The sequence below is a fragment of the Vombatus ursinus genome, unplaced genomic scaffold (assembly GCF_900497805.2).
Source record: "Vombatus ursinus unplaced genomic scaffold, bare-nosed wombat genome assembly UNPS02000577.1, whole genome shotgun sequence".
NCBI classification, from domain to species: Eukaryota; Metazoa; Chordata; class Mammalia; order Diprotodontia; family Vombatidae; genus Vombatus; species Vombatus ursinus.
Window position 1 is genome coordinate 7,436,300 of NW_020940355.1, and position 25,306 is coordinate 7,461,605.

At 36.4% G+C, this 25,306-nt stretch overlaps 1 protein-coding gene across 5 annotated transcripts in view; it reads left to right on the forward strand.

Annotated features, from left to right (window-relative positions):
* KIF13A (kinesin family member 13A) overlaps nucleotides 1–25,306 on the forward strand; it is a 241,287-nt gene that overhangs the window by 152,395 nt on the left and 63,586 nt on the right. For all 5 annotated transcript variants that reach the window (XM_027874865.1, XM_027875016.1, XM_027874940.1 and 2 more), the window contains 7 exons: nucleotides 2,371–2,482; nucleotides 4,454–4,666; nucleotides 6,915–7,025; nucleotides 7,856–7,990; nucleotides 11,507–11,637; nucleotides 16,187–16,273; nucleotides 16,372–16,538. In XM_027874865.1, the coding sequence (XP_027730666.1) occupies nucleotides 2,371–2,482; nucleotides 4,454–4,666; nucleotides 6,915–7,025; nucleotides 7,856–7,990; nucleotides 11,507–11,637; nucleotides 16,187–16,273; nucleotides 16,372–16,538 (956 nt within the window). The remainder of the gene's footprint in view (nucleotides 1–2,370; nucleotides 2,483–4,453; nucleotides 4,667–6,914; nucleotides 7,026–7,855; nucleotides 7,991–11,506; nucleotides 11,638–16,186; nucleotides 16,274–16,371; nucleotides 16,539–25,306) is intronic.

A 25,306-nucleotide genomic window follows, 5' to 3' on the forward strand; every position in this document is an offset into this window, starting at 1 on the left:
TTGTAGGAATATTAGAAGAGAGTAGGAAATTAAATTACCTTAGAGGCCTCAATCCTTAAGCCACAAAACCTGGATGAAGTTTAGTGGACATAGAATATTGATGGTCCTAAATCACCATCATCAAGCTTGTCATACTTCTCGTATTCCTCATTTTGGCTACATATCTCTCAACAGTTTAAGCCCAGTTGGAAACAGGATGGGTGTGGGGTTTTTTTTTTTTAAGTATTTGTGCATTAACAAGTAAAAGGGTGTGGGTTTAATTAATGGCACTTCTCCATAACATAGCAAGTTATGTAGCAAAGTAGACAGACACTAGAGCCATATAATTATTTTAGTTCAACCACACCCCCCACCCTGCTACTTGAAAATGGAATGATTCCACTGTATCATCATTTTTCTTTTTCTTTTCGTAAAGAACACTAATTTAGTTTTTATTACATTGCTTAGCAATTATGGTTGGGCTCCAGAAATTCTCTTTTTCCTTTCCATGACAGTAAATTAGAAATAAGTCAGTACTTGTTAAAGGGCAGAGTAAAGGCACATTGCAGTAAGTATGCAGAATTCTTGTCTTCACAAAATGGATTCTTTTTTTATTCTTTTCCTTCTTCACAATCACTGTTAACATAGGTGACGGTGGGGTACAGTGGAATTAGTGCTCTGAAATTTCAGTCAGAGGAACTAGTTTAGAATACAGGCTCTGCTTTTCATTACCTGTGTGACCGTGGGCAAATTCCTGAACTTTGGGCTTTAACTTCCTCATCTGTAAAATGAGAAAGGACTCTTCTAGCTCTGATCCAATGGGCAATAAGCTACAAACTGTGGAAATTTTGTATTTTCTGTACCTTCAGGCCAATTGTGTCACTGATAACTAGACTTTTTCAACTGAAATAATTTCAGTTGTATTTGTACCTGAGAAGGTATATAGCGTTAAGAACAACTATTTCTAGTTAAGCAGTTTTGCTTCAAAAGTAGATGTTGTATTTTCCTCAGAGCCTAGCACAGTGCTCTTCACACAGCAGGGGCTTAATAAATGTTTATTGAATGAAGAAGCAAATTAGTAAAAATATGCTGTATTCCATATTCAAACAGAAATTGTTTCTTTATCTGTTGACATCCATCTTGGTTCTATATTTCATGCATTGCATGTAGTTTGACTTTTATAATGATACCCTTTGAGAAAAGGGAATGGTTTCATTTGCATATTAAATCTGTCAAAAAGCAGTATATCCTATCTGTGTCTCTATGTAGTAACAGCTTTTAGTTATTGTAATATTGACTCACTCCTTGAATTATCTCTGTATATTCAGTTTTTAGTTTTCTCTTGGGTGGTGTATTTTGTGCGAAATCGATTTTCTCTTCCCTTTGATTTTGGTGCAAGAATATTGCAAGTTAAAATGAGAGGTTTAGAGGCCCTAAGGGCCCTTCTGGCTCTGCAGTTTAGTTTTCTGGATCAAGATAGGTTCTTGAAGAACCCATCTCAGATCCTAGCTCAGCCCTGGCCTTAGTGATTATCCTCTGGGCACAGACTCTCTCTTGTCATCTTCCTAAATTCACCATCTTCATTTTATTCTGAATATTCCCTATTAAAGATGTTGTTTGTATGTAGCTAATAAATTTGGTGTTGGATTTATTTACCTTGGAAAATGCAAGTGACAATCACATATGACAAAAGTAGACATCCTCTTCTTTTCCCTCACTCCTTTGTGATCCAAACTATTATTTCTGGCAGCATTCTTGTCTATAGGATCTTAAGAGAATGAATTTTTCCCAAGAGCCTCTTAGCTCTTTCTTTTTGACATGGAAATTTGTAGTTATTCTTTTCCCTAGGTCAGCATCTCCACAGAGGCTCTTATATATTACCTGAGGCATAGATAGTCTCTCCCTGTGTGGCTTGGTAAGTTCGCATAACTTTATTAATTCTTCATTGAATGCAATTGTCAACACGGAATTGGAAGTTCTCTGCACAGTCATGGGAGGTGTGGTTGAAGAACTCTTTGCAAGTTACCCTGTGGTATTAAAGGTAGAAGGTCAGAGACCCAAACTCTTTAAGTTCAGTGTAAGCAGCTTATGTTGAAAGCCATTAACCAAGAGCTGCAGAGCATTCCATTGTGTGACTTGTGCTATAGTTTTGTTTTCTAAAACCCCTGGTATAGTCCTTTTTGCACAGCATGACCTCCTACGAAGGTCATTGATCCAGTATGTAAATGGGATTATTTGTTTGTTTTCCTTGTTTCTTAACAAGCTACTACTGAATTGACAAACTTTAATTGAATTACTGAATCAATTTGTTCTTTTATGTATTTTTTTCTTTTTTGTTATTATCACCTTTACCTAGAAGGGTTAATTTTATTTTATTTGTGCTCCCTCTAGGTCACTCACAACCCTGGGATTGGTTATATCATCCCTGGCTGACCAAGCAGCTGGAAAGGGTAAAAACAAATTCGTGCCTTACCGGGACTCAGTTCTTACTTGGCTTCTCAAGGTAATGCCTGATTGTACATGTTCTTCCATTTTACATGTGCTAAGGAGACAGTATGACATAATAGCCAGGAATGCCTGGGTTCAAGTGTTGCCTCTGACACATACTGACTCATGTGACCCTCTGTAAGTCACTTAACCTCTCATTCATTGTCCCACATAACTCTCTAAGATTATAATTTGAAGAACAGGTATCAATTTACATTGATCAATGAAATTTCTTCCTGAAATTGTCTCTACCAATGAAATCATAGATCTGGTAAAAAAAAAAAAATGAGGACATTTCTCCAGTGTTTTGGAAAGGACCCTGGAATAGGCGTCAAGAGGCCTACTCTCTTCCTCTTTTGTAATTAACTTCATCTTTTTTGGACCTCAGCTTACTCATTTGTAAAATTGATTAGAATGGATAAACGCATAAGGTTTTCCATTCCAGGTTATCTTTAATTTTGTCAGTGCTAGTATTCCCTCCAGTAATTGAGACTATAGTCCTTCTGTAATTGTCTTCAAGAATTGCTCTGGCACAGAAATTCATGATCTTGCAACCAAACTATTGCTCAGTATCTCCAGATCTAACTAAGCTGGTCCTCAGATGATGGATATTCAGTAAGTCCTTAGGCCCTCTTTCCAAATTGACATGATCTACAGTTAGGTGGTACAGTGGATAGAACACTAAGCTTGAAATCAGGAAGTCCATCTTCCTGAATTCAAATATGGCCTCAGACAGTAGCTGTGTGGCCCTGGGCAAGTCATTTAACCCTGTTTGCCTCAGTTTTCTCATCTGTCAAATGAACAATAGAAGGAAATGGTAAATCAGTATCTTTGCCAAGAAAACCCCAAATGGGGTTACCAAGAGTCAGAAACAACTGAAAAGGAGCAGCAAAGCTTACACTTTGTTGGCCTCACCTTAGAGATCCCAGAGTCACTTCCAGACTACAGTGAGGAATTGGAGTGACACTTTAATGAAGGTCTTCTCACATACTGTGTTCTGAAAAAAGTGTGCACGTCAGTCACAGACAACACCCACAATGTACGTTTTGTTGATTCCTGGTCATATAGGAAGATATTATGATATTTTTTCCCATTTTGCTTTTTTCTTTCTTTTGGTTGATTCATTTTAGGCAAGCATAATTTAATAGACAGATATCATTACTTCAGAGTCATTGTGGCATACTGAAAAGAGTAATCTGAAGACCTGGGTACATTTTAATTGCTGATTCTCAGTTTCCTCATCTGCAAAATAGAAATAATTCTTTCATTACTTCATAGAGTTGGTGTGAGGAAAGTGCTTTGTAACTGTAAAATATTATATAAATGTTAATATTTATTACTATACACAGAGGTCAGGTTACATCATGTTTATAGAAATCATTTGTGAACTAACTATACAGAAAAATCATAGCATTTTTTCTGGTCACCTTTATGTAGAATGAAATCATATTTCTATTAAAAAAAAGTTTTAGGAGCAGCTTGGTGGCACAGTGGATAGAGCTCTGGCCTTGTAGTCAGGAGGAACTGAGTTCATATCCGACCTCAAACTCCTGACACTTACTAGCTATGTTACCCTGGGCAAGTCACTTAACCCCAATTGCCTCATTTAAAAAAAATTTTTTTTTTGAATTTCAATTTCTACTCTGCAGCAGTTTCTTAATATTGGTGTTGGTGACCATTTGCTGAAGGAGAATTTTTTTTCTTCAGTCTCCTGTATGTTACTTATTTCTCCATTCTATACTACAATGTCAGCGAGCACAGTAACTGATGGGCTTTTGGTTATAGATAAGTCTGTTTTTTTCTTTCTAAAAACTGTATTAAACTTTTACTCTTCTTAGGTTATCCAGACTTTACGGCTCTTCACTGTTAGGAGCAGAGTTTGCACTAATTCTTTTTTTTTTTTAAATTTACTAATTACATGTTATACAAAAAGATATGAATTTTTCTTCTTGTATGTTCCCAAAACTCTGTACAATATGTTTTGCAGGACAACTTGGGAGGCAATAGTCAAACCTCCATGATAGCCACCATTAGCCCAGCAGCAGACAACTATGAAGAGACACTCTCTACATTAAGATACGCAGACAGAGCCAAGAGAATAGTCAATCATGCTGTGGTCAATGAAGATCCTAATGCAAGAGTCATCAGAGAACTACGTGAGGAAGTGGAGAAATTGAAAGAGCAGCTGTCACAGGCTGAGGTAAAAACTATCCCAATACATATATTTTTGTTTAAATTATATGGTACTTTGCTCCTTTCAAAGCCCTTACATTTTCTCATTATATATAATCAAAAAACCTAGATTCATGGCTTGCCATTAACTAACTGGGTGTCTTGAGTAAGTCATTTAACCTCTGAAAGCCTCAGTTTCTTATCTGTAGAATGAGAATAATAATATCTCCCTTGCTTACCTGATAAGAGTGTCAGGATCAAATGAAAATTTTGTAAAACAAGCATGTACAAGGCATTTTGCTAGGCCATGGATATTTTCACCTTTTCTATAACTAATTGTTGAGAGAGAACAAAATTGATTCTTTTACATTTTATCATTTCTGCCTGATCCTGCCATCTTTTAGCAGGGGCTATGTTAAGCAATGAAGCAGTCCTAAAGGAGGCAAGAGAAAGTGGGGGGAGATGCAGGATGGAGAAGAAAGTAGCCTTTATTTGCTACTAGGTGAGGGAATCAGTTACAGAATCATCAGGAACTGGCTGCAGTGGATACGACTGTGAAGCAATGAGACTAGCTCTCCAAGCAGTTTGTGTATATTTGTGAAAATACCTTGAGCATTCTGGGAGAAAAGCTATTAAAATTCAAGACGTTACTGATATTGCCTTTAAAGTCATGATGAAGAGTCATCCTTCGTGCTCGTCAAGCACATTTGCTAGGTTGAAAAAATATTCAAGGAAATCTTTGATTTTATGATTTGTTCCATTTACTTTGTGCTTATCTTTGGAGCATTTGAGTGTGGGCTTACTGATTAGGAGAGTGTATGGCTGAATGCCATTGAGTGATGAGAGAATGACAATAGAAGTTCCTTGGATCCCTCTTTCTTGAGTATTTGTAGCACGGTAGTCTTCCCAGTGGAGTTCAATGAAGGGTTCTTTTGTTTCTATTAAACAAGTAAAATACAGAAAAATGCTTTTGGTTTTCTGTCCTCGCAGATGCTTTTCATGTAAAATCATCCATTTGGAAAGCAATTAAACAGTCCTCTTCTGTGTGTTTGGGATTTATTTACTTTTTTAAATGCATCAAACATAATTTTATTATTGCAGTTAGCAAGGGTGGAAAATGTGTCAGGAAAATCAAAGTCCTGGGCTGACTTTGTAGATCTTCCCAGCTGTAGGAAAAAAAGTGAAATGATTCTGGAATTTGTTTGCAGATGAAATTTCTAGTTTTTTTCTCCTTTTCTTTGAATCTGTGCTGTGGTCAGACAGAGTCTCAGCTGAGAAAGCGTAACTCGCTCTACCAGAGCTGGCAGATCTGCCAGATTCCTGCATCAAAATCTGAGGGTAGAAAATGGAAGAGAGACACTATTGTAAGCCCACTTAAAATGTTCATAGTTTGCCTTTCTGTGTCCAATATTAGATGTCCCAAGTGTGTTCCTAGTGCCACTGAGGTTATCAGCATCTCTGAAGGAATTTAGCCATCCTTATTAAGTGACTGGGACTGAGGCACACTTGGATTAGCCTCTAAATCTAAAACACTTCATTTAGTTGTTTTTCTTCCTAGCCCTGTGGTCTTTGCTGTTGGCTGCCCTTTTTACTCTGTAGAGAGTCATGTTACTGCAGGGTGTCAGAAAGCATATTGCTGTCAAATGAAATGAAACATTTTAAAAAGAAAAACCTGCATCTGTCTAGCTCTAGTCCCCCTGGGTATTCTCCTTGAACAAATTCAGAGGCAAATTACTGCCTTTTTCACCAGATGTCCTGCTTCCAAGTGAGTAATAAATTGCCTAAATTGATTGCCAACAGTAAAGAAAAGTAATAATAAAGGGCCCAGATTGTATTCTGCAAATAAATTAGGAGAAATTTCATCTTTCCTAGTAGGTTAATTTAATTGAAATGCCTTCATTGGTGACATATGGTGATGTCTGTCTTCAGTGGAAAAAAGTAACATTGGTTAAGTGGCCTTTTTGCTACTAGTTTCTTTGTTATTTGTAGATAAGAGTTTTTAAAATATTTCTTCCTTATATTTAAAATAAGCACAAGAATAACTATAGCATTACAATTAAACTCATTACTGTTCCTGAGGTTCCCCACCCCTTAAAAGAATCAATAAAATATTGATTACACCATCTATGTTTTCTTATATCTCATGTGGTTAAATTACTACTCATGTGTGTTGGTAATAACCCTAAAAAGGACTGTCTTTTTACTTAATACAAAATGATGGGAAGATTTAGCAGATAAAACGTTTAGGCGTTTTGTTTTATTTTTTACTTCTTAAGGCTATGAAGGCTCCAGAACTGAAGGAAAAATTAGAAGAGTCTGAAAAACTAATAAAAGAATTAACTGTAACCTGGGAGGAGAAACTAAGGAAAACTGAAGAAATTGCCCAGGTAGCTTGATATGGAATATTGTGATTCTTGTGTCTTTATCACTTGGAGCGTGTTATCACTAAAGAGTATTAAAAGGCATATTTCTACTTAAGACTCAACTGAATATATAAAAAGTAGGTTAGACACCAATTTCTTATACCTGATATTTTATTCTTTTATTATTTATTTGAACTGTATGCTCATGTCTCTGTGTTTATTAGTGTGGTTAGGGACCAGCAAAAGGTATATGAGCATAATTTTATGAACTATCTGGAATGCCAATACATTTAAACAAAGGTCTACTCTTTTGCTTCAGAAAATGTAGCAAAAGCAATACTAGGTAGTTTAAATTTGAATTATGCTATTAGCAGGATAATCTTAACATATAGCATTAACATAGTTTTCTGTGCTTCAAGTGATGAAACATCACTTGCAAAGTGTTTTGGAAATTTTAAAGCACTATTATAAATTTAGAAGGTGCTATTATGATTCTTATTTTGTGAGCTTATGAAGAAATGGAATTTGACAAGTTTACCTTGAAGAATTCAAGAAAGATAGATATCACCAAGGGCCAAATTTCCGTTTATCTGTAGACAGGCACTTAAAGATGTACACTTTTACAGACGTTTTTCAGTCACATTGATGCTTAAGTATCTGACCACACCAATCAATTAGAGCCTGAAGGAGTATCTGGGATCCTGTCCAATCTTTAGCTTCTTATATTTCTAATAGATGTGTCTGTGTGATGGCTTTGTACTCAGCAAGAATGACTTAAACTTTTCATTTGCATGTCTTGTTGCTAAGGCAACAAACTGGATGAGTTACTCACTTTTGTCTGGTTTTGTCCACAGGAGAGGCAAAGGCAGCTTGAAAGTATGGGAATTTCCCTTGAGACTTCTGGCATCAAGGTGGGGGATGACAAATGCTATTTGGTGAACCTGAATGCTGACCCTGCTCTCAATGAACTTCTTGTCTATTATTTAAAGGTAAGAGGACACATATAAATCTAAGTTCCTGACTCATCTATGTGTTCTCTCTGTATCTTTTGCCCTATTTTGGCATTAGTTTAGCCTTCATTTAATTAAATGAATTTAATTAAAAGAATTAATAATACAGTGAATTCTAAAGTTATCCCTTCTATAGATGATCTTCACTGTATTGTCACAACCCATCATTCATTAATTTATTCTTGAAATGTTCATTTATTAAGTGCCTTCTGTGGTCAAGGCACAGTACTAAGTAACATATCTTTGAGACAATTATTTCCTGACTATATTGAATTAACTGAATAAGAAAAAAGATAATGATTTATATATCATTTCCATTTTGATGAAATATCTTTGAATCCCGGTGTGCTGTAGTTTAAAATAATGAAATCTTAAGCTATAAATAAATGCTCCATAAACAAAACAAAACAAAAAGCCTAGAATCTTATAGCTTTTTGCTTCCTTTCTGGCAACCTTAATATAAACTCAGAAAAGAGACTCATTTTTCTTCTTCTAGACATGACCTTCTGACTCATGGCCTCATGAGCTCATGATTGAAATTGCAAATGGTATCCAGTCACTACTCTTGTCACAGGGGCTAATGTTACCAAATGTTTCCCCTGTAGTTCAGGGCAAGAGGAGCCCCTTACTGTTTATTGGACCGCTCTAGAGCCTGCTGTGGAATGAGACCATTGGGCTCTCTCCCCCATGCCAAGAACCTTCTCCTTTCTCATCACCATCTCCTGGGTTTCCTGACTTCCTTCAAGTCTCAGCTAAAGTCCAAAACTCTACAAATAGTCTTTCCCAGTTCTCCTTAATCTTAATACCTTCACCCTGAGATTACCCCCACATCATCTTCTCTCTCGTGGTAGGCATAAATATTATCTGCGTTATTCTGATTTTGCGCAGAGGTCTATGAAAGAGAAATGAGCCCTTTCTGAAAATTTTGTTTGCTAAGATCAAAAGTTAAACTTAGCCTAGTCTGCTAACACTTTGGAGGGCTTATTATTACAACTCTGAATCAATAGTACTTACTTGTAGCATTATAAAAAGGCAAGAGTATAGTTTTTGTTCTCAGCTTGAAGGAAGGAAGGACATACGCATTTATTGAGCATCTACTATATGCCAGACACTGTGCTAAGCACTTTATACATATCTCATTTGATTCTTATGACATCCCTGATATCTCCATTTTACAATCGAGGAAACTAATTCAAGCTGAGATTAAGTGATTTGCCAAGAGTCACACAGCTAATAAGTATCTAAGACTGGATTTGAACTCAGGTCTTCCTGACTCAAGACCCAGTGCTTTATCCACTGTGGCACCTATCTTGAGAAATAAATAAGATGGAACAGTGATGGTCTCTGAAGATGAGTCCTCTTTGAGTTGAAAGTCATAACACTCAACTGCTAATTAGTTTATCCTGCCTCCAAATTCCTTCCCTTTCAACTCTTTTTCTAAGAATTACCAAATTCATTTTCCTAAAACACTATAGCCATGTCAGTGCACTCAAAAATCTCAGTTGAAATATAAACTTCTCAGCTTGACATTGAAAATCCTTCATAATATGGTTTCCACCTACCTTCCCAATCTTATTTCCTGTTGCCCTCCCTCATGCGTTCTCTGCCCCAATAAATATAGCTGTATTTGCTGTTTTCCAAATAAAACTATTCATCTCCTGCTTACTTGACTTTACAGAAGTGGTATCTCCTCACTGCCTCATTCCAGGCTGGAATGTACCCCTTCCTTACCTCTGCCTCTTGGAATCCATAACCTACTTCAGATCACATTTCATGTGCCACCTTCTACATGAGACCTTTCCTGGTCCCTCTAGTTATTAGCAATCTCTCCCTCTTGAAATTATTTCATATCATTGTATTTACTTTTCTTGTAGAAATGTTGTATTCTCCCTAATAAAATGGGAGTTTCCTGAGATTATGAAACATTTCATTTTTTGGTATCTTCTGTACTTAGTTCGGGTATTTTGCACATATCAAGTACATAATAAATGCTATTTGAATTGAATTGCACCATCATCCAACAAAGAAACATCTACTGTGTCCCTGGTCCTGAGCAAGGTGATGGAAATAGAAGACAAAATTCAAATAGCCCCTGTCTTCAAAGAGATTACATTCTATTGGTAGTAAACAACACATATGTAGGTCAATATAGAATGTGTTTGCAGTAAATGCAAAATAATCATCTGGGGAAAAAGCACTAGGAACTAAGGGTGTCATGATAGGCTCCAAGTATGAGATGCTTCTTGAGTTTAGCCTTAAAGGAAGCTAATGATTCTGAAAAGCAGAGGTGAAAAGGGAGTACATTTCAGCCATGGCGGGGGGGGAGGGGAGGCTATACAAAGGTAAAAGCACTTAAGATGGAATATTAGTACAGAGAATAGCAAGGAATCCAGTTTGGCTAGAATGCAGAGAGCCTAGAAAGATAGGTTAGAACCAGATTATGATGAGCTTTAAATATCTAATTTAAGAGTATGTGTTTTCTTCTGGAAGCAAAAGAAAGCCACTGAAGCTTATAGATCAGGGGGCTTTGGGAATATTACTTTGGCAGCCGTGTGGAAGAAGGATTAGATAGGGGAGAGATGGGTAACAGGGAGACCAAATAGGAGCTACTGCAATAGTCCAAATGGGAAGTGATGAGAACCTGAACTAGCACCTTTGCTGTGTGAATGAATAGAAGGAGATGGATACAACAAGTGTTGTATAGGTAATGTTAATAAGACTTGGGTGAGGGAGAATGAGGAAACAAATGGAGACTTTAGGAAGAGGCTTTCAAAATATGGAATTTGAGATACTCATTAGACATTCATTTGAAAATATCTAAGAGGCAGCTGGAGATGTGGGACTGGAAATCAGCAAAGAGATCAGGAGTAGTTAAATAGATTGGAAAATCCTCTGCATAGTGAGGCTAGTCAAATATATGGGAATTGATGAGGTCATAAAAGGAGAGTATCAAGAAAGAAAAGAAAAGGACCCTAGAATCCACCCATAGTTGGAGAGATGTGGATGATGATCTAGCAAATGAAACAGGAGAAGTGGCCAGACAGATAGGAGAACCAGGAGAGAGCAGTGTCACAAAAACCACAAAAACCAAGGAGAAGACAGTATCCAGGAGGGAGGAGGGGGAGTGGCCAGCTACCTTATGATTAAGTATACCTAAGTAGTAAGTAGTATACCATATGCTTCCAATGCCTTTATATATAATGCTGATAAAGGAACCTTAGCTATTTTTGTCATGTTGTAATTTAATACATTATGACTTCATATGACACTAATTTTAAATTGGTTAATCAGCATTGACCAACTTTAACCTGTATAAATTTACAACTTTAATGTATTGTCAACATAAAGTATTTTATTTTAGTGCACACAAAACCGGATATCTGGGATCTGCTTCATTTATTGATCTTTATATACATTCAATAAAGTTAGGATACCTTGTGATTTGTAAGATATTGGTAGGATTGACTTGCAATATCTTTAATAATCTCTTACCAGGATCACACCAGAGTTGGTGCAGATACCTCTCAGGATATACAACTCTTTGGCATAGGAATTCAGCCTGAGCACTGTGAGATTGACATCGCACCAGATGGAGATGTTTCTCTCACTCCAAAAGAAAATGCAAGGTAAGAAAATTATAGTGTGACTTGACATACGTATTGTTTTTTATTATTAAAAGTTGGAGAACATTTCTGGGTTTTTTTTTATGTTAGAGTCCCCACAGTGATGAAATTATATACATCATTGAATTTCAGCCCCCTTTACCTCCTGCCTTTCTAACCTCCCTTCCCACTCCACATTTGATCAGTCCTACCCATCCTTCAAATCTTGCTCAAATGCCATCACATCCCAGAAAACTTTCCCATTCCCCTTAGCAGACATCAGTCTATCCTTTTTCTGTGTTTCCGTAAGTCCTTTTACTTCTGTTTTCTATTCACATTCTTTCTATTATTTTAATTATTTTTGTGCCTCTAATTACTTGCACTAGACTCCAAATTTCAAGAGAGTAGAAATAATGTCGTCTTTGTATCCTCTGTAGCACCTAACACAAGGTTGGTGCTTAATATTTATTTGTAGAATAAATGGATATTAGTGATTTTTCTTTAGAACCTTGGCATATGTGATTTGTAATAGGTTACCTAGGAGCAGCTAGGTGGCACAGTGGATAGAGCACCGGCCCTGGATTCAAGAGGACCTGAGTTCAAATCCGGCCTCAGACACATAACACTTACTAGCTGTGTGACCCTGGGCAAGTCACTTAACCCCCATTGTCTAACCAAAATAAGAAAAAAATAGGTTACCTAGTGAGTAATGAGCTCACTCCCAGTGTAAAATATTCTGTATAGTGTATTTGAAGGCATTTATTGACTTTTCCTTTTAAAGTATACAAAAGTAATGCATAAATACATTCATTAGCCAAGTTAGTTAATCATCATTTAACAATCAGCAGTTATTTATTAAAGATCTACTATGTGCCAAGCTAGGTGGTGAGGTGGATAAACTTTTTGACCTGGAGTTAGGAAGACCTGAGTTCAAATCCAGCCTCAGACCCTTAGTAGCTGTGTAATCCTGGGTAAGTCACTTAACCCTGTTTGCTTCAGTTCCTCATCTGTAAATCTGTAAAATGAGCTGGAGATGGAAATGGCAAACCACTGTAGTATCTCTGCCAAGAAAACTCCAAATGGGATCATGGAGAATCAGACACAACTGAAATGACTGAAAAACAAAAATGTACCAAGCACTGTTCTAGGTATTTGAGATTCAAAAACAATGAATAAAACATTTCCTATACAAAAAGAAAGATATAACAGGGGAGAAAACAAGTCCATATATAAAGAGAACAAATATAAAGTAATTATCTACAAGGTAACTTGAGAGTGGGGATAGTTAGATGGTGCAATGGATAGAGTGCTGGGCCTAGAGTCAAGAGGACCCGAGTTCAAATCCAACCTCAGACGCTTACTAGCTGTGTGACCCTGAGCAAGTTACTTAACCCTGTTTGCCTCAGTTTCCTTATCTGTAAAATGAGCTAGAGAAGGAAATGGCAAAGCACTCTGGTATCTTTGCCACAAAAACCCCAAGAAGGGATTACAAAGAGTTGGACACAATTGAAACAACTAAACCACAACAACAACAATTTGGGAGTGAGCTCATTAGCTATGGGGAAGGGAGAAGGGAAGGAAAATTATATGGAAGGTGGTATTTGAGTTGCATCTTGAAGGAAGAGAAATTCGGTGAAGAGGATGGAAAGAGGGAGTACATTACAAGTATGGGAGATGGCAGGTACAAAGTCATGGAAATGATAGATGGAGTATCAAGGTGAGGAATAGAAAATAGCCCAGTTTTCCTGGAGTGAAGAATATGGTAAGGGCAATAATGTCCAAGGAGGCAGGAAAGAAAAGTTGCAGGGTAAGGTTCTGAAGGACTTTTAAATCCAAACAGAGAAGTTTGTATTTGATCCTAAACACAATAGAGAGCCACTGGAGTGCATTGAATAGGGGAAGGATATGGTCTGATTTGTGTTTAAGGAAAACCATTTTGGCAGTAGTATGTAGCATGGGTTGCAATGATGATAGATTAGAAGCAAGGAAATCCATTAGGAGGCCATTGTGATCTATTTATAGTTTACATGTGTCACTGAAAGCTCTAAATGGATATCTATCAATGTTGGCCATTCATTCTTTCATTGACAAACATTTAAATGTGTCCTCTGCACAAAACACTGTGCTAGGATTTGGAAAAGATACAAAATTTAGATAAGACCCTCTTGGACCTTCTGGTCTAGGCGGAAGATAAAATATAAAGACAACAGTAATATGAAACAGTACATGATAAGTGCATTGGAGAGTCACAACACAAAAAGCTATGTGAAGTACCAGGGGCAGGCAAAAATAAATGGGAATGAGAGAGGTGGAACAGGAAACTTCACCAAGTGGTATTTGAGTTGAACTTGGAAGAAAGGGTAGGAATTTAACAGATGAAGGAGGAAAAGAAAATCATCCTAAGCAAAGGGGTTAATTCAATTCACCAAACATTATTTACCTTCTGTGTGTCTAAGGTCCAGTGCTGAACATACAAAGTAAAAGAGAGAGAGACAGAGAGATAGAGAGACAGAGAGAGAGTCTCTGACCTTTATAAGCTTACATTCTATTGAGAGGATGTAATATGTACAGAGATAAGCAGATGCCAGAAATTTAAGGAAGGAGAGATCACTAGTAAGTAGGGGAGGATCAGGAGAAATTATATGTAGTTTTCAGCATCTAAGCTGAAACTTACAAGAAATTAGGGATTCTAAGAGGCAGGGGGAGGAAGTCAGCACATGCCAGATGTGGAGGACAGTATGTATAAAGGTATGGAAATGGGCATTGGAGCATTGAATTCAGAATGTGATTAATAGGCCAGTTTGACCAGAATGAGTGAATATATAATATATAATTATTATTATATATAATATAATATATATTATAGAATAATATAAAATAAGTCTGAAAATGCAGGTGAGAGATTGTGAAGACCTTTAAATGCCAGGCTATATTTTAGCCTCAAGGCAATAGAGGACTACTGAAGGTTTTTGAACAAGGTGAACAAAAAATTGGATGTGGGAAATTGATGATAAAGGAAAAGATAAGCACATTTTTTGTAAAACTTGTCACCATCCATTCAGCAAACTACATTCTGGCTTCTCTTTTTTCCACAGTTCTGCAGACTAATAAAATAATAGAAAATTCCAAACAGATGGCACCCAGACTTATAGGGATAGAGTTACAAAATTCGTCATTTTGACTGGCAAGAATATGGGAGCATGTCAGTGGAAAAAACACATAGCAAACTATGTTTTGTTGTATTTGTGACAGACCAAAAATATTAGAGGTTTCTGGGATTTTATCAGTCGAAACAATCACTGTAGCTGAAATATGTTGAAATAGTACTACTACTGAATGATTTGTTTTCATGTAGGACCCTATTATTAGTTATACAATATTGTGTTTGTGATTTAATTGTGAATTTTAGAGTTCATAAGGGTCAGATTAGTGGAGAAGAATAACCTAATGGAAAATAAGAGCTCAGTTATTCAGTTTCCTTCTCTTCCACCGTGGATATAGGAACCACAAGACTGTTTCCTTTTTCACATTAAATAAAAGGATGAGCAAACAGCAAAATATATTTTCCCTTTTTTTAAAAATTTAATCAACATCAGGGGCAGCTAGGTGGCGCAGTGGAATGAAAGAGCACCGGCCCTGAACTCAGCAGGACCTTAGTTCAAATCCTGCCTCAGACCAAACACTTGACACTTACTAGCTGTGTGACCCTGGGCAAGTCACTTAATCCCAATTGCCTTAAAAAAAGTTTTTTTCAAAAAAAAAATTTAATCAACATCAGTAAACTCTTTTCAAGTGGTAGGAAAACAGAGTTGTTATAAGGTCACAGTTATCAGGGATCAATTAGCATGAGATTAAAGGATCATAGATTTAGGAGGGAAGGTTGCTGAGACCGTGTAATCCAACCCGGGATTTTAAAGATGACGAAACTGAGGATTAGAGAGTTTAAATGACCTGCCCAAAGCCACACTGGTAGCCGGTGACAGGTTTGGGATTCAATCTTTTCTCTCCAAATAAATGCAAAGTCTCTATGCATTAATTATGCCCTTCTTAGCAATCAGGGGAATTCAATAATCAGGGAGGGAGGGGAATGTACACTTTACAAACTATTTCTCTATGGGGTATTTAAACAACTAAATTCACAGACCATTTACAATTGTCATTCAGTCAGTCAACTACCTTGGGCCAGGCAGTGTGCTAAGCACTAGGAATACCAAAAAAGAAAGAAGGAAGACAGGGGGGAGAGAGAGAGACAGAGACAGAGAGAGAGAGAGAGAAGAAAAACAGTCCTTGCGCTCAAGGAACTCGTGGTCTAATAGGAAAGCCAGCATGCAAACAGCTATTGCAAACAAAAGATATATACAAGAAGTCATGACAGATTTCCTGGAATGTATGTGGAGTAAGTTTCTCTTTTCTAGTTATGCCTTACCTCTAGCATCTATAGTACAGAATTTAAATTTCAGGCAAATTTCAAGTCATGTTTAAGATACACCAAAGATCCCTTTGGACATTGAGCTTATCATTCTTTTACTACCCACCCCATTCCTCCTAAGGGCTTCCTTTTTCTTTCTTTCAGGTCCTGTGTGAATGGAACACTCGTATGTTGTGCCACTCAGTTGTGGCATGGAGATAGAATCCTATGGGGGAACAACCACTTTTTTAGGTAACATCGCTGTGTTTGTTAGTGTTTTATTTTCATAAGCAATTTCATTGTCACTGATTTTAGATACTAACAAGCTGATTTTTAAAAAAAAAAAATAGAATAAATCTACCCAAGAGGAAACGACGAGATTGGCTGAAAGATTTTGAAAAAGAAACTGGTCCACCAGAACATGATCTGGATGCCGCCAGCGAAGCTTCCTCAGAACCAGACTATAATTATGAGTTTGCACAAATGGAAGTTATTATGAAGACACTGAATAGCAATGGTAAGAACCCTATGAGTCAAGAGATGTTAGATCTGAGGGTGCATTTCTCTAGGCAGCTTTCTGTCTCACTCTGATAAAACAGATCTAGGTAGTGTTGAGTCTAAATGCCATTTTGAAATTCAAAATTCCTTATTTTTGCTTCTTATAATTAGTAGTCTTACTGGGGGTATCCCAGGATAATTTTGATGCTCTTATGTAACAGCAAAGACAGTGGTCACCTGTATGGGGGTAACGCCCCAATATAGTGGACATGGCTAAGTTGACCCAAGCCCTGAAATATTGAATAGAATGCAATAGAACCCCCAATTTTGTCTCATTGAACCCAATACTAGTATATTGTACCATTCTAAGCCCAGAAAGCTCTCATCTAATAATTTCAAACAATCTACTGAGGAGGCTAGAAATTTTAATATTCTTTTTCTAGAAATTTGGGAATTATAGCACAGTGAGGCTAAGATGGAACAAATTCCTAATAAATGAATTCAGGGTACCTCTTACAAAGGCCTGACAAGAAAGACCAGAAAAATTACTGATCTTTTGTAAGGTTTTTGCTTTGCCAGCTTTTCTTAGACCTTTTGGGCAAGGTTACGCCAAGTATTTTTTCTTCAAAAACTTTCTTGTTGATAACTTTTGCAAACCCTTTCATCTTCATGTTGAAGTTCTCCCTTTCCCTTTGTCCGAAAGCCAGATTATGTTTTTAAAATAACATGTATTTATTTGTCTTTATACGTATTGTTTTCCCCCTTAGAACGTAAACTCACTGAGGGCCAGAGACTTTATTTTTGTCTTTGTGTCCCCATTCCCTAGCACAGTGCCTACTACACATTAGACACTTAATAAATATGAATTGAATTGAATTAAAAATCTTTACTGTATTCTAAATAGATTCTTTTCTTTTGTATCCCACAAAAATATTCTTTTCCCATTTCTCTTAATCTAGTTCTTGATCTCTGATTGTAGGAAAGTCAAAAAGCCTGAAAGCAGACCAGGAAAATTCTCACAGTGCCTCACAGGGAGGTCTCAAGGGTTACCTTGTCTCCTCCCTCTTTTAAAACTGTAAAACTAAAGCAGATTCTATAGACTACCAGAAAAATGCCTTCTGAGGGTGGCCAAGCCTTTCCTGCCAGCCCAGTAATGTATTTTGATATAAGGACTCTCATGTACATCATGAAAGACCTCTAAGGATCCCTGGAATTTGCTTTGGGAAGCTCTGGAGCAAATATGAATGTATAGGCTCTGCTTTTGGAATAATGCTTAAAAGTATGGTTTGTTTGTTAATTTGGATTTTGCTACTTCATTCTTTGTGTTGGTCTTGGTGGAATATGAACTAGCTAAAGGATGTTTGTTCTGATCTGAGCCAACAAATTGAGGTTCAAAGGCACACAAAAAACATCTTTTGTTTGACATCTATCCCTTCATTCTCTTCTAAGGGTAGCTTCATGGATCCCTACTTGAGGGAATAAGAAGTTAAAAAGAGGAGTCATAAAAATGAACAAGAATTTTAAGTTTGTATTGAAGAATGCAGTGAAAAATATTAAATAGAGGAGAGAGTCACAATGCAAAAGAATCTATAATTTTCTTTCCTGAAAGGTGTTCAAGAACAAGATGGCTACCTGGAAGAGCTTGGGAAAGCAGTTCAAATTGATGTTTAGTGACATCAAAATCTAATTAATGGGTCATTCAAGCAACATTTCAAAACAACAGGTTCTTCCTTGGAAGCCTCAGGTTATACATGTTGGAACAGGGCAGGTTACAGGGTATGAGCTCTGAGGTGGAGGAGTTTCTCCAGGTGGAGAAACACTCAAAGAGAGCTCATTATTAGTGTTCCTAGCAAAGTTTATGCAGTGCCGTCTGTCTAAATCATATGAATTTTGTTCTCAGAATATAGAATTATAATTAGCCAAGTCAATAATCGACTTTCATGCCTTATCACAAGATAACATGTTGAACCCTGAGAATCCAGTTCTTTTACTCCCCACCGTTTCCTAACTTCTATTCTGAAGACCAGATCACAGTAAGTGGTTGCTCTCGTGACTCATAGTATTAAAGAATCGGTTTTAGAGGTGGAAGAGCTTTTGAATAGTACTCTTTCACTTGTTCTTTCACATAGTATGTCATGGAACATTTCTGTGTTGTGCCTTTTAGTTGTGATACAGAGATAGAATCCTCTTGGGAAATAATAACTGCAATTATAGGAATGGGCCCCCTTCATTTTACATGTTTGGAGTCTGAGGTTTAGACACACTATATGATTTTTTTATGCATAAAAATGAATTTAATATATGTTTTGTGATGGATTAATTGCCCAATATCAATCAATCTAGACTAGATTGTCTAGAGCAGGGCTATAACTCCCTTAACACCAACTCAAGTTCCCTTTCCATTCACTATTCTATGGTACTGTTCTCCTTCACTTTCTAAAATGTATAAAAGTTCCTGCCAGCTAATTAAAGACCAATACACAATTGGGATTAAGCATATTTAGAAATATAACTGAGAACAATGGTAAATTAAATTTAATATATAAATGCTCAGTTTACATACTGCATTTTAGAAACGGTTCTGTTAATATAAATCAAACAGCAGGAAATCAAATGAAGAATGAAGAGATGGTGACCAGCTCCTTTCCTTCTGCCCTATCCTCTTATCCAAATAATTCCAAGACCCTTTCATCCCAATTTACTTCATACAACTCTTTCAGTCTTAGGCTGGTAGCCATATTCGTACTCAGTGTATATCATATTGCCCTCTAAATTCCTTTTTATTTTCAAATATTGACCATATCTTTTACAAAGTAATACTCATTCTCCATTTACCCAAACCCTGGTGATAAATGAGTATCTCCTTTCCTGTAAATATGACATGCTTATCCTTCAAGTTTTCTGTGGTGAAACCATTACTGTGTAGTGGCTAGATGACACTCACTGTGGTTCAACTCTACCACCAGGTGGGTTCCCGATAAACCTGTCTTCCTGGTGGTCATCCCGGTGGTGGTCCTACCTGAAGATATTCTTCCCACTCATGTGGCTTCAGACTGAGCTCCTACACAAACGCTGGGATAAAGGTTTTATATTGATCTGCCTTTGCATGGCAGAGCATGGCTGTTTTTTGGCATTGTTGTCAACTGGTGCTTGAAATGTGTGTCTTGGCAGAATTTAACACCTTTGATTAGGATAAAGCTGGAAGCTATGTGTCAGAAAAGCTGCTCTGCATTCTGGATTGGGAGATTCTTTAAAAATGTTCCTCCCATCTCTTCCAGCCTCATTTTACTTATTATTCACTAAAGTTTTTGTTATGTAAAACTAGTTTCTCTGAAAACTGGAAGATATTGGTTGTGTTATGACCAGAACTCTTCTGAAGTCCTGGGATACCTGCCATGGAGGTGACCTTAGATTCTTGATAGTCATGTCATCAGAGCACAAAGTTCTACAGGACCTACCAGGCTGGAAAGACTTTTCAGTACAGACCTGTCTACCAAGGTCCAGTCTGAATGAAAGAGACTTCTATAGAGAGCTTTGCCATGAAGTTTTGAATTTCATTGGCAACAGCAAAGTATTAACTAACCTGTCAATTAAGAGTTGTGATTTTCATTGATATTAGGGTTGCCCACAAAGATGATAGATATCCACCAGTTCTTGAAGTCTTGACAAAGTAGTCCTGCGGTTGTTATTCCTATAGAAAATAATAATGCATCAATTCAAAAGACAGTGCTTCTAAGTACTTGTCATATCTCCAAGGACATGTCTATCCCAGTACTATTATGCTGTCATAATATATTTGGTGGGCTCTTTTCAATAATAATGATTAATAGCAGATTCATTTGAACCATATAAATAAATTATAATAAACTTTATACTTAATGTAGAGTAATGCCTTCTTTCCAGAGAATTCAGAACAGTAAACAATCACAAATTTACTGTCCTATAAAACCTTGTAAGAGAAACAAGGGGTAATTGGGAGGTATTTCGCCACTACCATTTTACAAATGGGTATACTGAGAATAAATAAGTGACTTCATAAGTACCATGGTATAATTCTATTTCAGGAAATACAGTGAATATTAAAGAACTCTTTCTGGGGTCCTATATCTTTTCCCAGGATCTTGTACCTTCTCCTAGACTGCTGCTTCTGTTAACTTTTGCCCTTAGTCTGATTCTTTAGTCATTTTGTCAGTGGTTCTGGTTTGTTGCATTTTCCAGTGTAAATGTTTCCTTTCAATTCCTCTCCCCCCAAACTTTGCCACTGGTTGGATAAATAGGTCAGCTCAGGTAGGTACCATACAGCTCTTAAGGGAAGCCACAAAAACTTTGAAAACAGAGTAGTACTATGTCTGAATGGTACTCATTGTCCCTCTTCCTGTGACACTTAGCACTTTGATATTGCAGCCAAAACCTGAATAAACAGTCTTACTAACCTAAAAACAGCATTCAAGAGGAGTGGAATGAAAGGAAGTGGGTGAAGACAGTGTATAATCTCCTGAGATATGATTTTATGTTGTATAAGAACAGGCTAGAGATTTTTCAGTCCTGTTGTAGTATCAACATTTAAGTGACAGGGACCCACAGTCACTAGAAAGATTTCTTATATAAAATAGTCTGTACAGTTGTAAGGACTGACCATTAATAAACTATTTTGCAAAAGAAAAACTTAAAGTATATACAGAAGAAGGCATTTCCAATCTTATGTCATCATCAAAGCCAGGATAGAAGTCCAACCCCTATAACTTACCATGAGTGAATTTATGGGGAGTACACACAATCTGTTCACTTGAACACTGCCCAAAGTGCTTTTATAATGTAAGGAAGAACATGCAAGCCATTGACTCCTTAATAATATTTATAATAATGTTATGAAATAATAAACATTAAACAAATAAAAATAAGTAAATATTCATTATATATTTATATTATTTATATAATAAATTACATGTGATACAATATACCAATTGTATAATAATTTTAATAATAAAATATAAATAATACATTATAAAATAATAATAATTAACATGTTATTAATAGTAATGTCTATCTAGGGCTTTATCATTTACAGTGGTTTACATACATTACTTAGTTTTACTCTTTCGGCAACCCTTTGTGGTAGGAATCAGGCATTTTTATCTCCATTTTATAAAGTAACCTGAGAATCAGAGAGATTGAGTGACACAGAGTAAGTGGCAAAACTCAGACTTGAAGTCATTCTTTCTAACTAAATCCAGTCCTTTTCCCATCATACCACAGCTGTAAATGCATGGAGAAGTAGGATTGGTAGCAAGTTATGTTTCTTCTGAAAGTACTGGTCACCCCTTGTGTGAGCCTAGTCAATTCAATTGCTTCCACACTGACAGAAAGTAAACTTTAAATTTTTAAAAATTATTCCTTTGTTTTTAAATCCACTGATTAAATATGTAGTATGTTTCAGTTGCAGTATTTGTCTACATAGGCATTCCTCAAATTCAAAAGCAAATTTTGTTCTAAACATTTATAAATTAAAACTCAAAACCTTTTTCTTTAGAAATATAGCCCACAAAACTGTTTGCAGCTGAAATGACACCAAATAGATTATTTAATAGATTATTAATTTAATAAATAATTATTTAATTATTTAATAATTATTTAATAATAGATTATTTAACCTCCTCCAAAAGTAGGAAAATGTAAACCAAAGACAAACCTAACTTAGAGAGCAGAGAGCTTGGTTCTGTCTATAATTATGCTTTGGTCTAAAAAAGGTGGTGCTGTTTCTTTCATAGGAGCAGGACAGGATAGAAATGGAATTTAGTATTCTAGCTCAGATTTTTACCATGTGGCTCATTATAGTAAAATGCCCATCATAAAAACTCTACTAATTTAGAATTTAATAATCCTACTTAGGTTGAGTTTAATTCTGACTATGCTTTTTATGAGCAGATGGTTTGATAAACCCATTACTAGTATAAGCAATATAGTAAGGCACATTTTTAACCTACTTAAGTGAAAAAAAATTGCTTTTAGAGGTTTTATTACAAATATCATTGGCATGCAAACAGATGCTTCTGATTACAAATTAATCTGTTCTACTTTGAAAGCGGGCCTGATGTAGGATCCCTTAATAGCAACATTTGATTAGTACTTAGTCTGAGGAATTTTCTTTATTTGAAAATAAATAAATGTCCTTTTAAAAAAAAGTTGAAAAAAATGTTGAACCTTAGACTCTCTGCTAATTCAGACAAACCTTCTGCCCTGAATGATTCAGAAACTACTATGAACATTTTTATTCTATGTATAACACTGTACTAAATACTAGGTGAAATTATATAAGACAATTCCTATCCTAAATGGAGCTTGTAGCCTATTTGGGAGATATGAAATATAAAACTACTTAAAATATCATATATATATATATATATATATATATATATATATATATATATATAATATAGTATATTTTATATTGGAAGTATAGTATATAGAAATTATAGTACATATAAATTATAATATTAATATACATATAATATACTAATATAAAACTATAATACAAAATAATGAATGTAAGAATATATGAACACCAAGCAAGGTTCTTAATTGGTTGGATCAGGGAAGACTCCCTGAGGAACCAGAAGTAGAGTTTTGCTTTGAAGGGTAAGTAGGATTTAATTTAATTTATTGGAGATTTAATAAATAAAATTTAATTTATTAATAAATGGAGAGGATAGGGTGATTTCAGGCATAAAGAATAGCAGGAACAAAGACTCATAGGTAGGGAGGTATGGGAATGTGTATGAAGGACAGCAAGTAGTCCAGTTTGGCTTGAACATAGACTGTCAGGTATGGTAAGTAGCATGAGATAAGACTAGATAGGGAGAATGGCACCATATTGTAGACAACTGAATACTAAAGCCTCAATTTTACTTATAGACCATAAGGAGTCTTTGAAGAGTTTTTAGAAAAAGAGTGACATGACCATATCTACATATAATTGAATTTATGAGCAGGAACTGTTTCACTTTTGTCTTTGTATTCTCAGTTCCTAGTACATAGTAGGTGCTTAATAAATGTGTATTCAGTTGAATTGATGAGGAAAAATAAATTTGAGTGGAGTGAAATATCCTTGGGAAACCTGTAAAATGTTAGCATTTTAAAATATGGCCAATGAGAGAATTTGTTTTCCTCAGCCATGCATATTTATTATAAGGATTTTTTTCTTTTTTCATGGGAGAAAGGGAAATACAGAAGGGAGGATATGAGTATGGTAGCCAAAAAAAGAGAAAATAGACAACAAAAGAAATAAAAAAGGGTCATTGGAGCATTTTTAATGCCCAGAAGAGAACAGAAGGAAGCCCAAAGGCTCACAAATAGGACAGTTTTGAAAGTTACCTCTCAAAAAGCCAGCATTGAATCCCTTTATCTCTCCTATAAAATGGAGACTGGAATGAAGTAAATTTGCTACTGCTACTTGTAGAGATGCATATGGGATGGTTCATGGGACCAATCAGTTAATAAGCTTTTATTAAGCACCTTCTATGTGCCAGTGTCTATTCCAAGCACTAGGGATAAAAAAGAAGGAAGCAAAAGACAGTCCCTACCCTCAAGGAGTTTACAATCAAATGGAGGAAACAAGCAAAGAACTATGTACAAAAAAAACTACATATAGGATAAGTAGAAAATAGAGGGAAGGCACTAGAATTAGGAGGGGTCATGAAAGGCTGCTTGTAGGAGGTGGGATTTTAGTTTATTTTAGACATTAGTAAGTGGAGATGAGGAAGAGCGTTCCAGGCACAGGGGACAAGCCAGAGAACATGCCTGGAGTTGGGGGATGTAGTGTCTTGTTCATGGATCAGCAAGGAGGCAAATGTCACTGGATTGAAGAGTACATGGAGGAGAGTAAAGTGTAAGAAGAGAAGGATCTGTTTCTATTTCTGGTGTGGGGCAGAGGCCAGTATGGACTCAGTTAACAGCTCCTGCCCTTGGATATGCACAGCCAGCTTGTGTTGCACGATAGTGTGTCCAGAGGCTGAGGAACTTGGACAGTCAGTTCTCATAGTTTAGATTCTAATATTGACCGCTTTCAGCATGTGGAACATTGCTTAGGGCACTTGAGTAGAGGCCTGCCAAACAATACTGATGTTGATGGGGCACCAGAGTGTAGATGAAGATCCAATAAAAGGCAGAATGGGAACCAGTGTTCTGGGACTTTAGAAGGTTGCTTGGTTATAAAGCTAGAAGATTAAAGTCACCTTAGGGATGGCAGGCAGAAAATAGTTGGTGGCCTGGGGCCATTTATGTTTCAGAAAATGGATGTGCCAGGTTACTGGCCAAAATGAACCTGGATTGGCTTTTTCACCATCTCCTTAGTGATAGAGTGAGGAATAGATCAGAGGACCTTGCCAATCATCCAGATATTTCTTTGGAGTAACATTTTGGCAATGAGGGCACAACTGTGTCAAACACCTAATTGTGTTTATGGGTATAGAAGATAGTTGTCCACAAAGATTCAAGTCCAGTGAAGGACAGCCAGTGTTTCAAGTGTATAGCTTAATGTTGGCACCTTAGCCTCAGAAGGGGCGAAAAGAATTTTAAAGCAAGTTCTCTGACAATATAATAAGTAACAATGAGTTAACAAAAATGGATCATGGTAAGGTGTATTGCATCACTTCAGTGACCCCAGCCTCAAACTTTTTTGTGAGGGACGGATCCTGTACCTAGCTTACAGACTGGCATTTTACCCACAGAGCAAGGTTAGACTATTTCTTATTGAACAGGACCAGGAGATCTGGCTGTGGAGATAAGCTA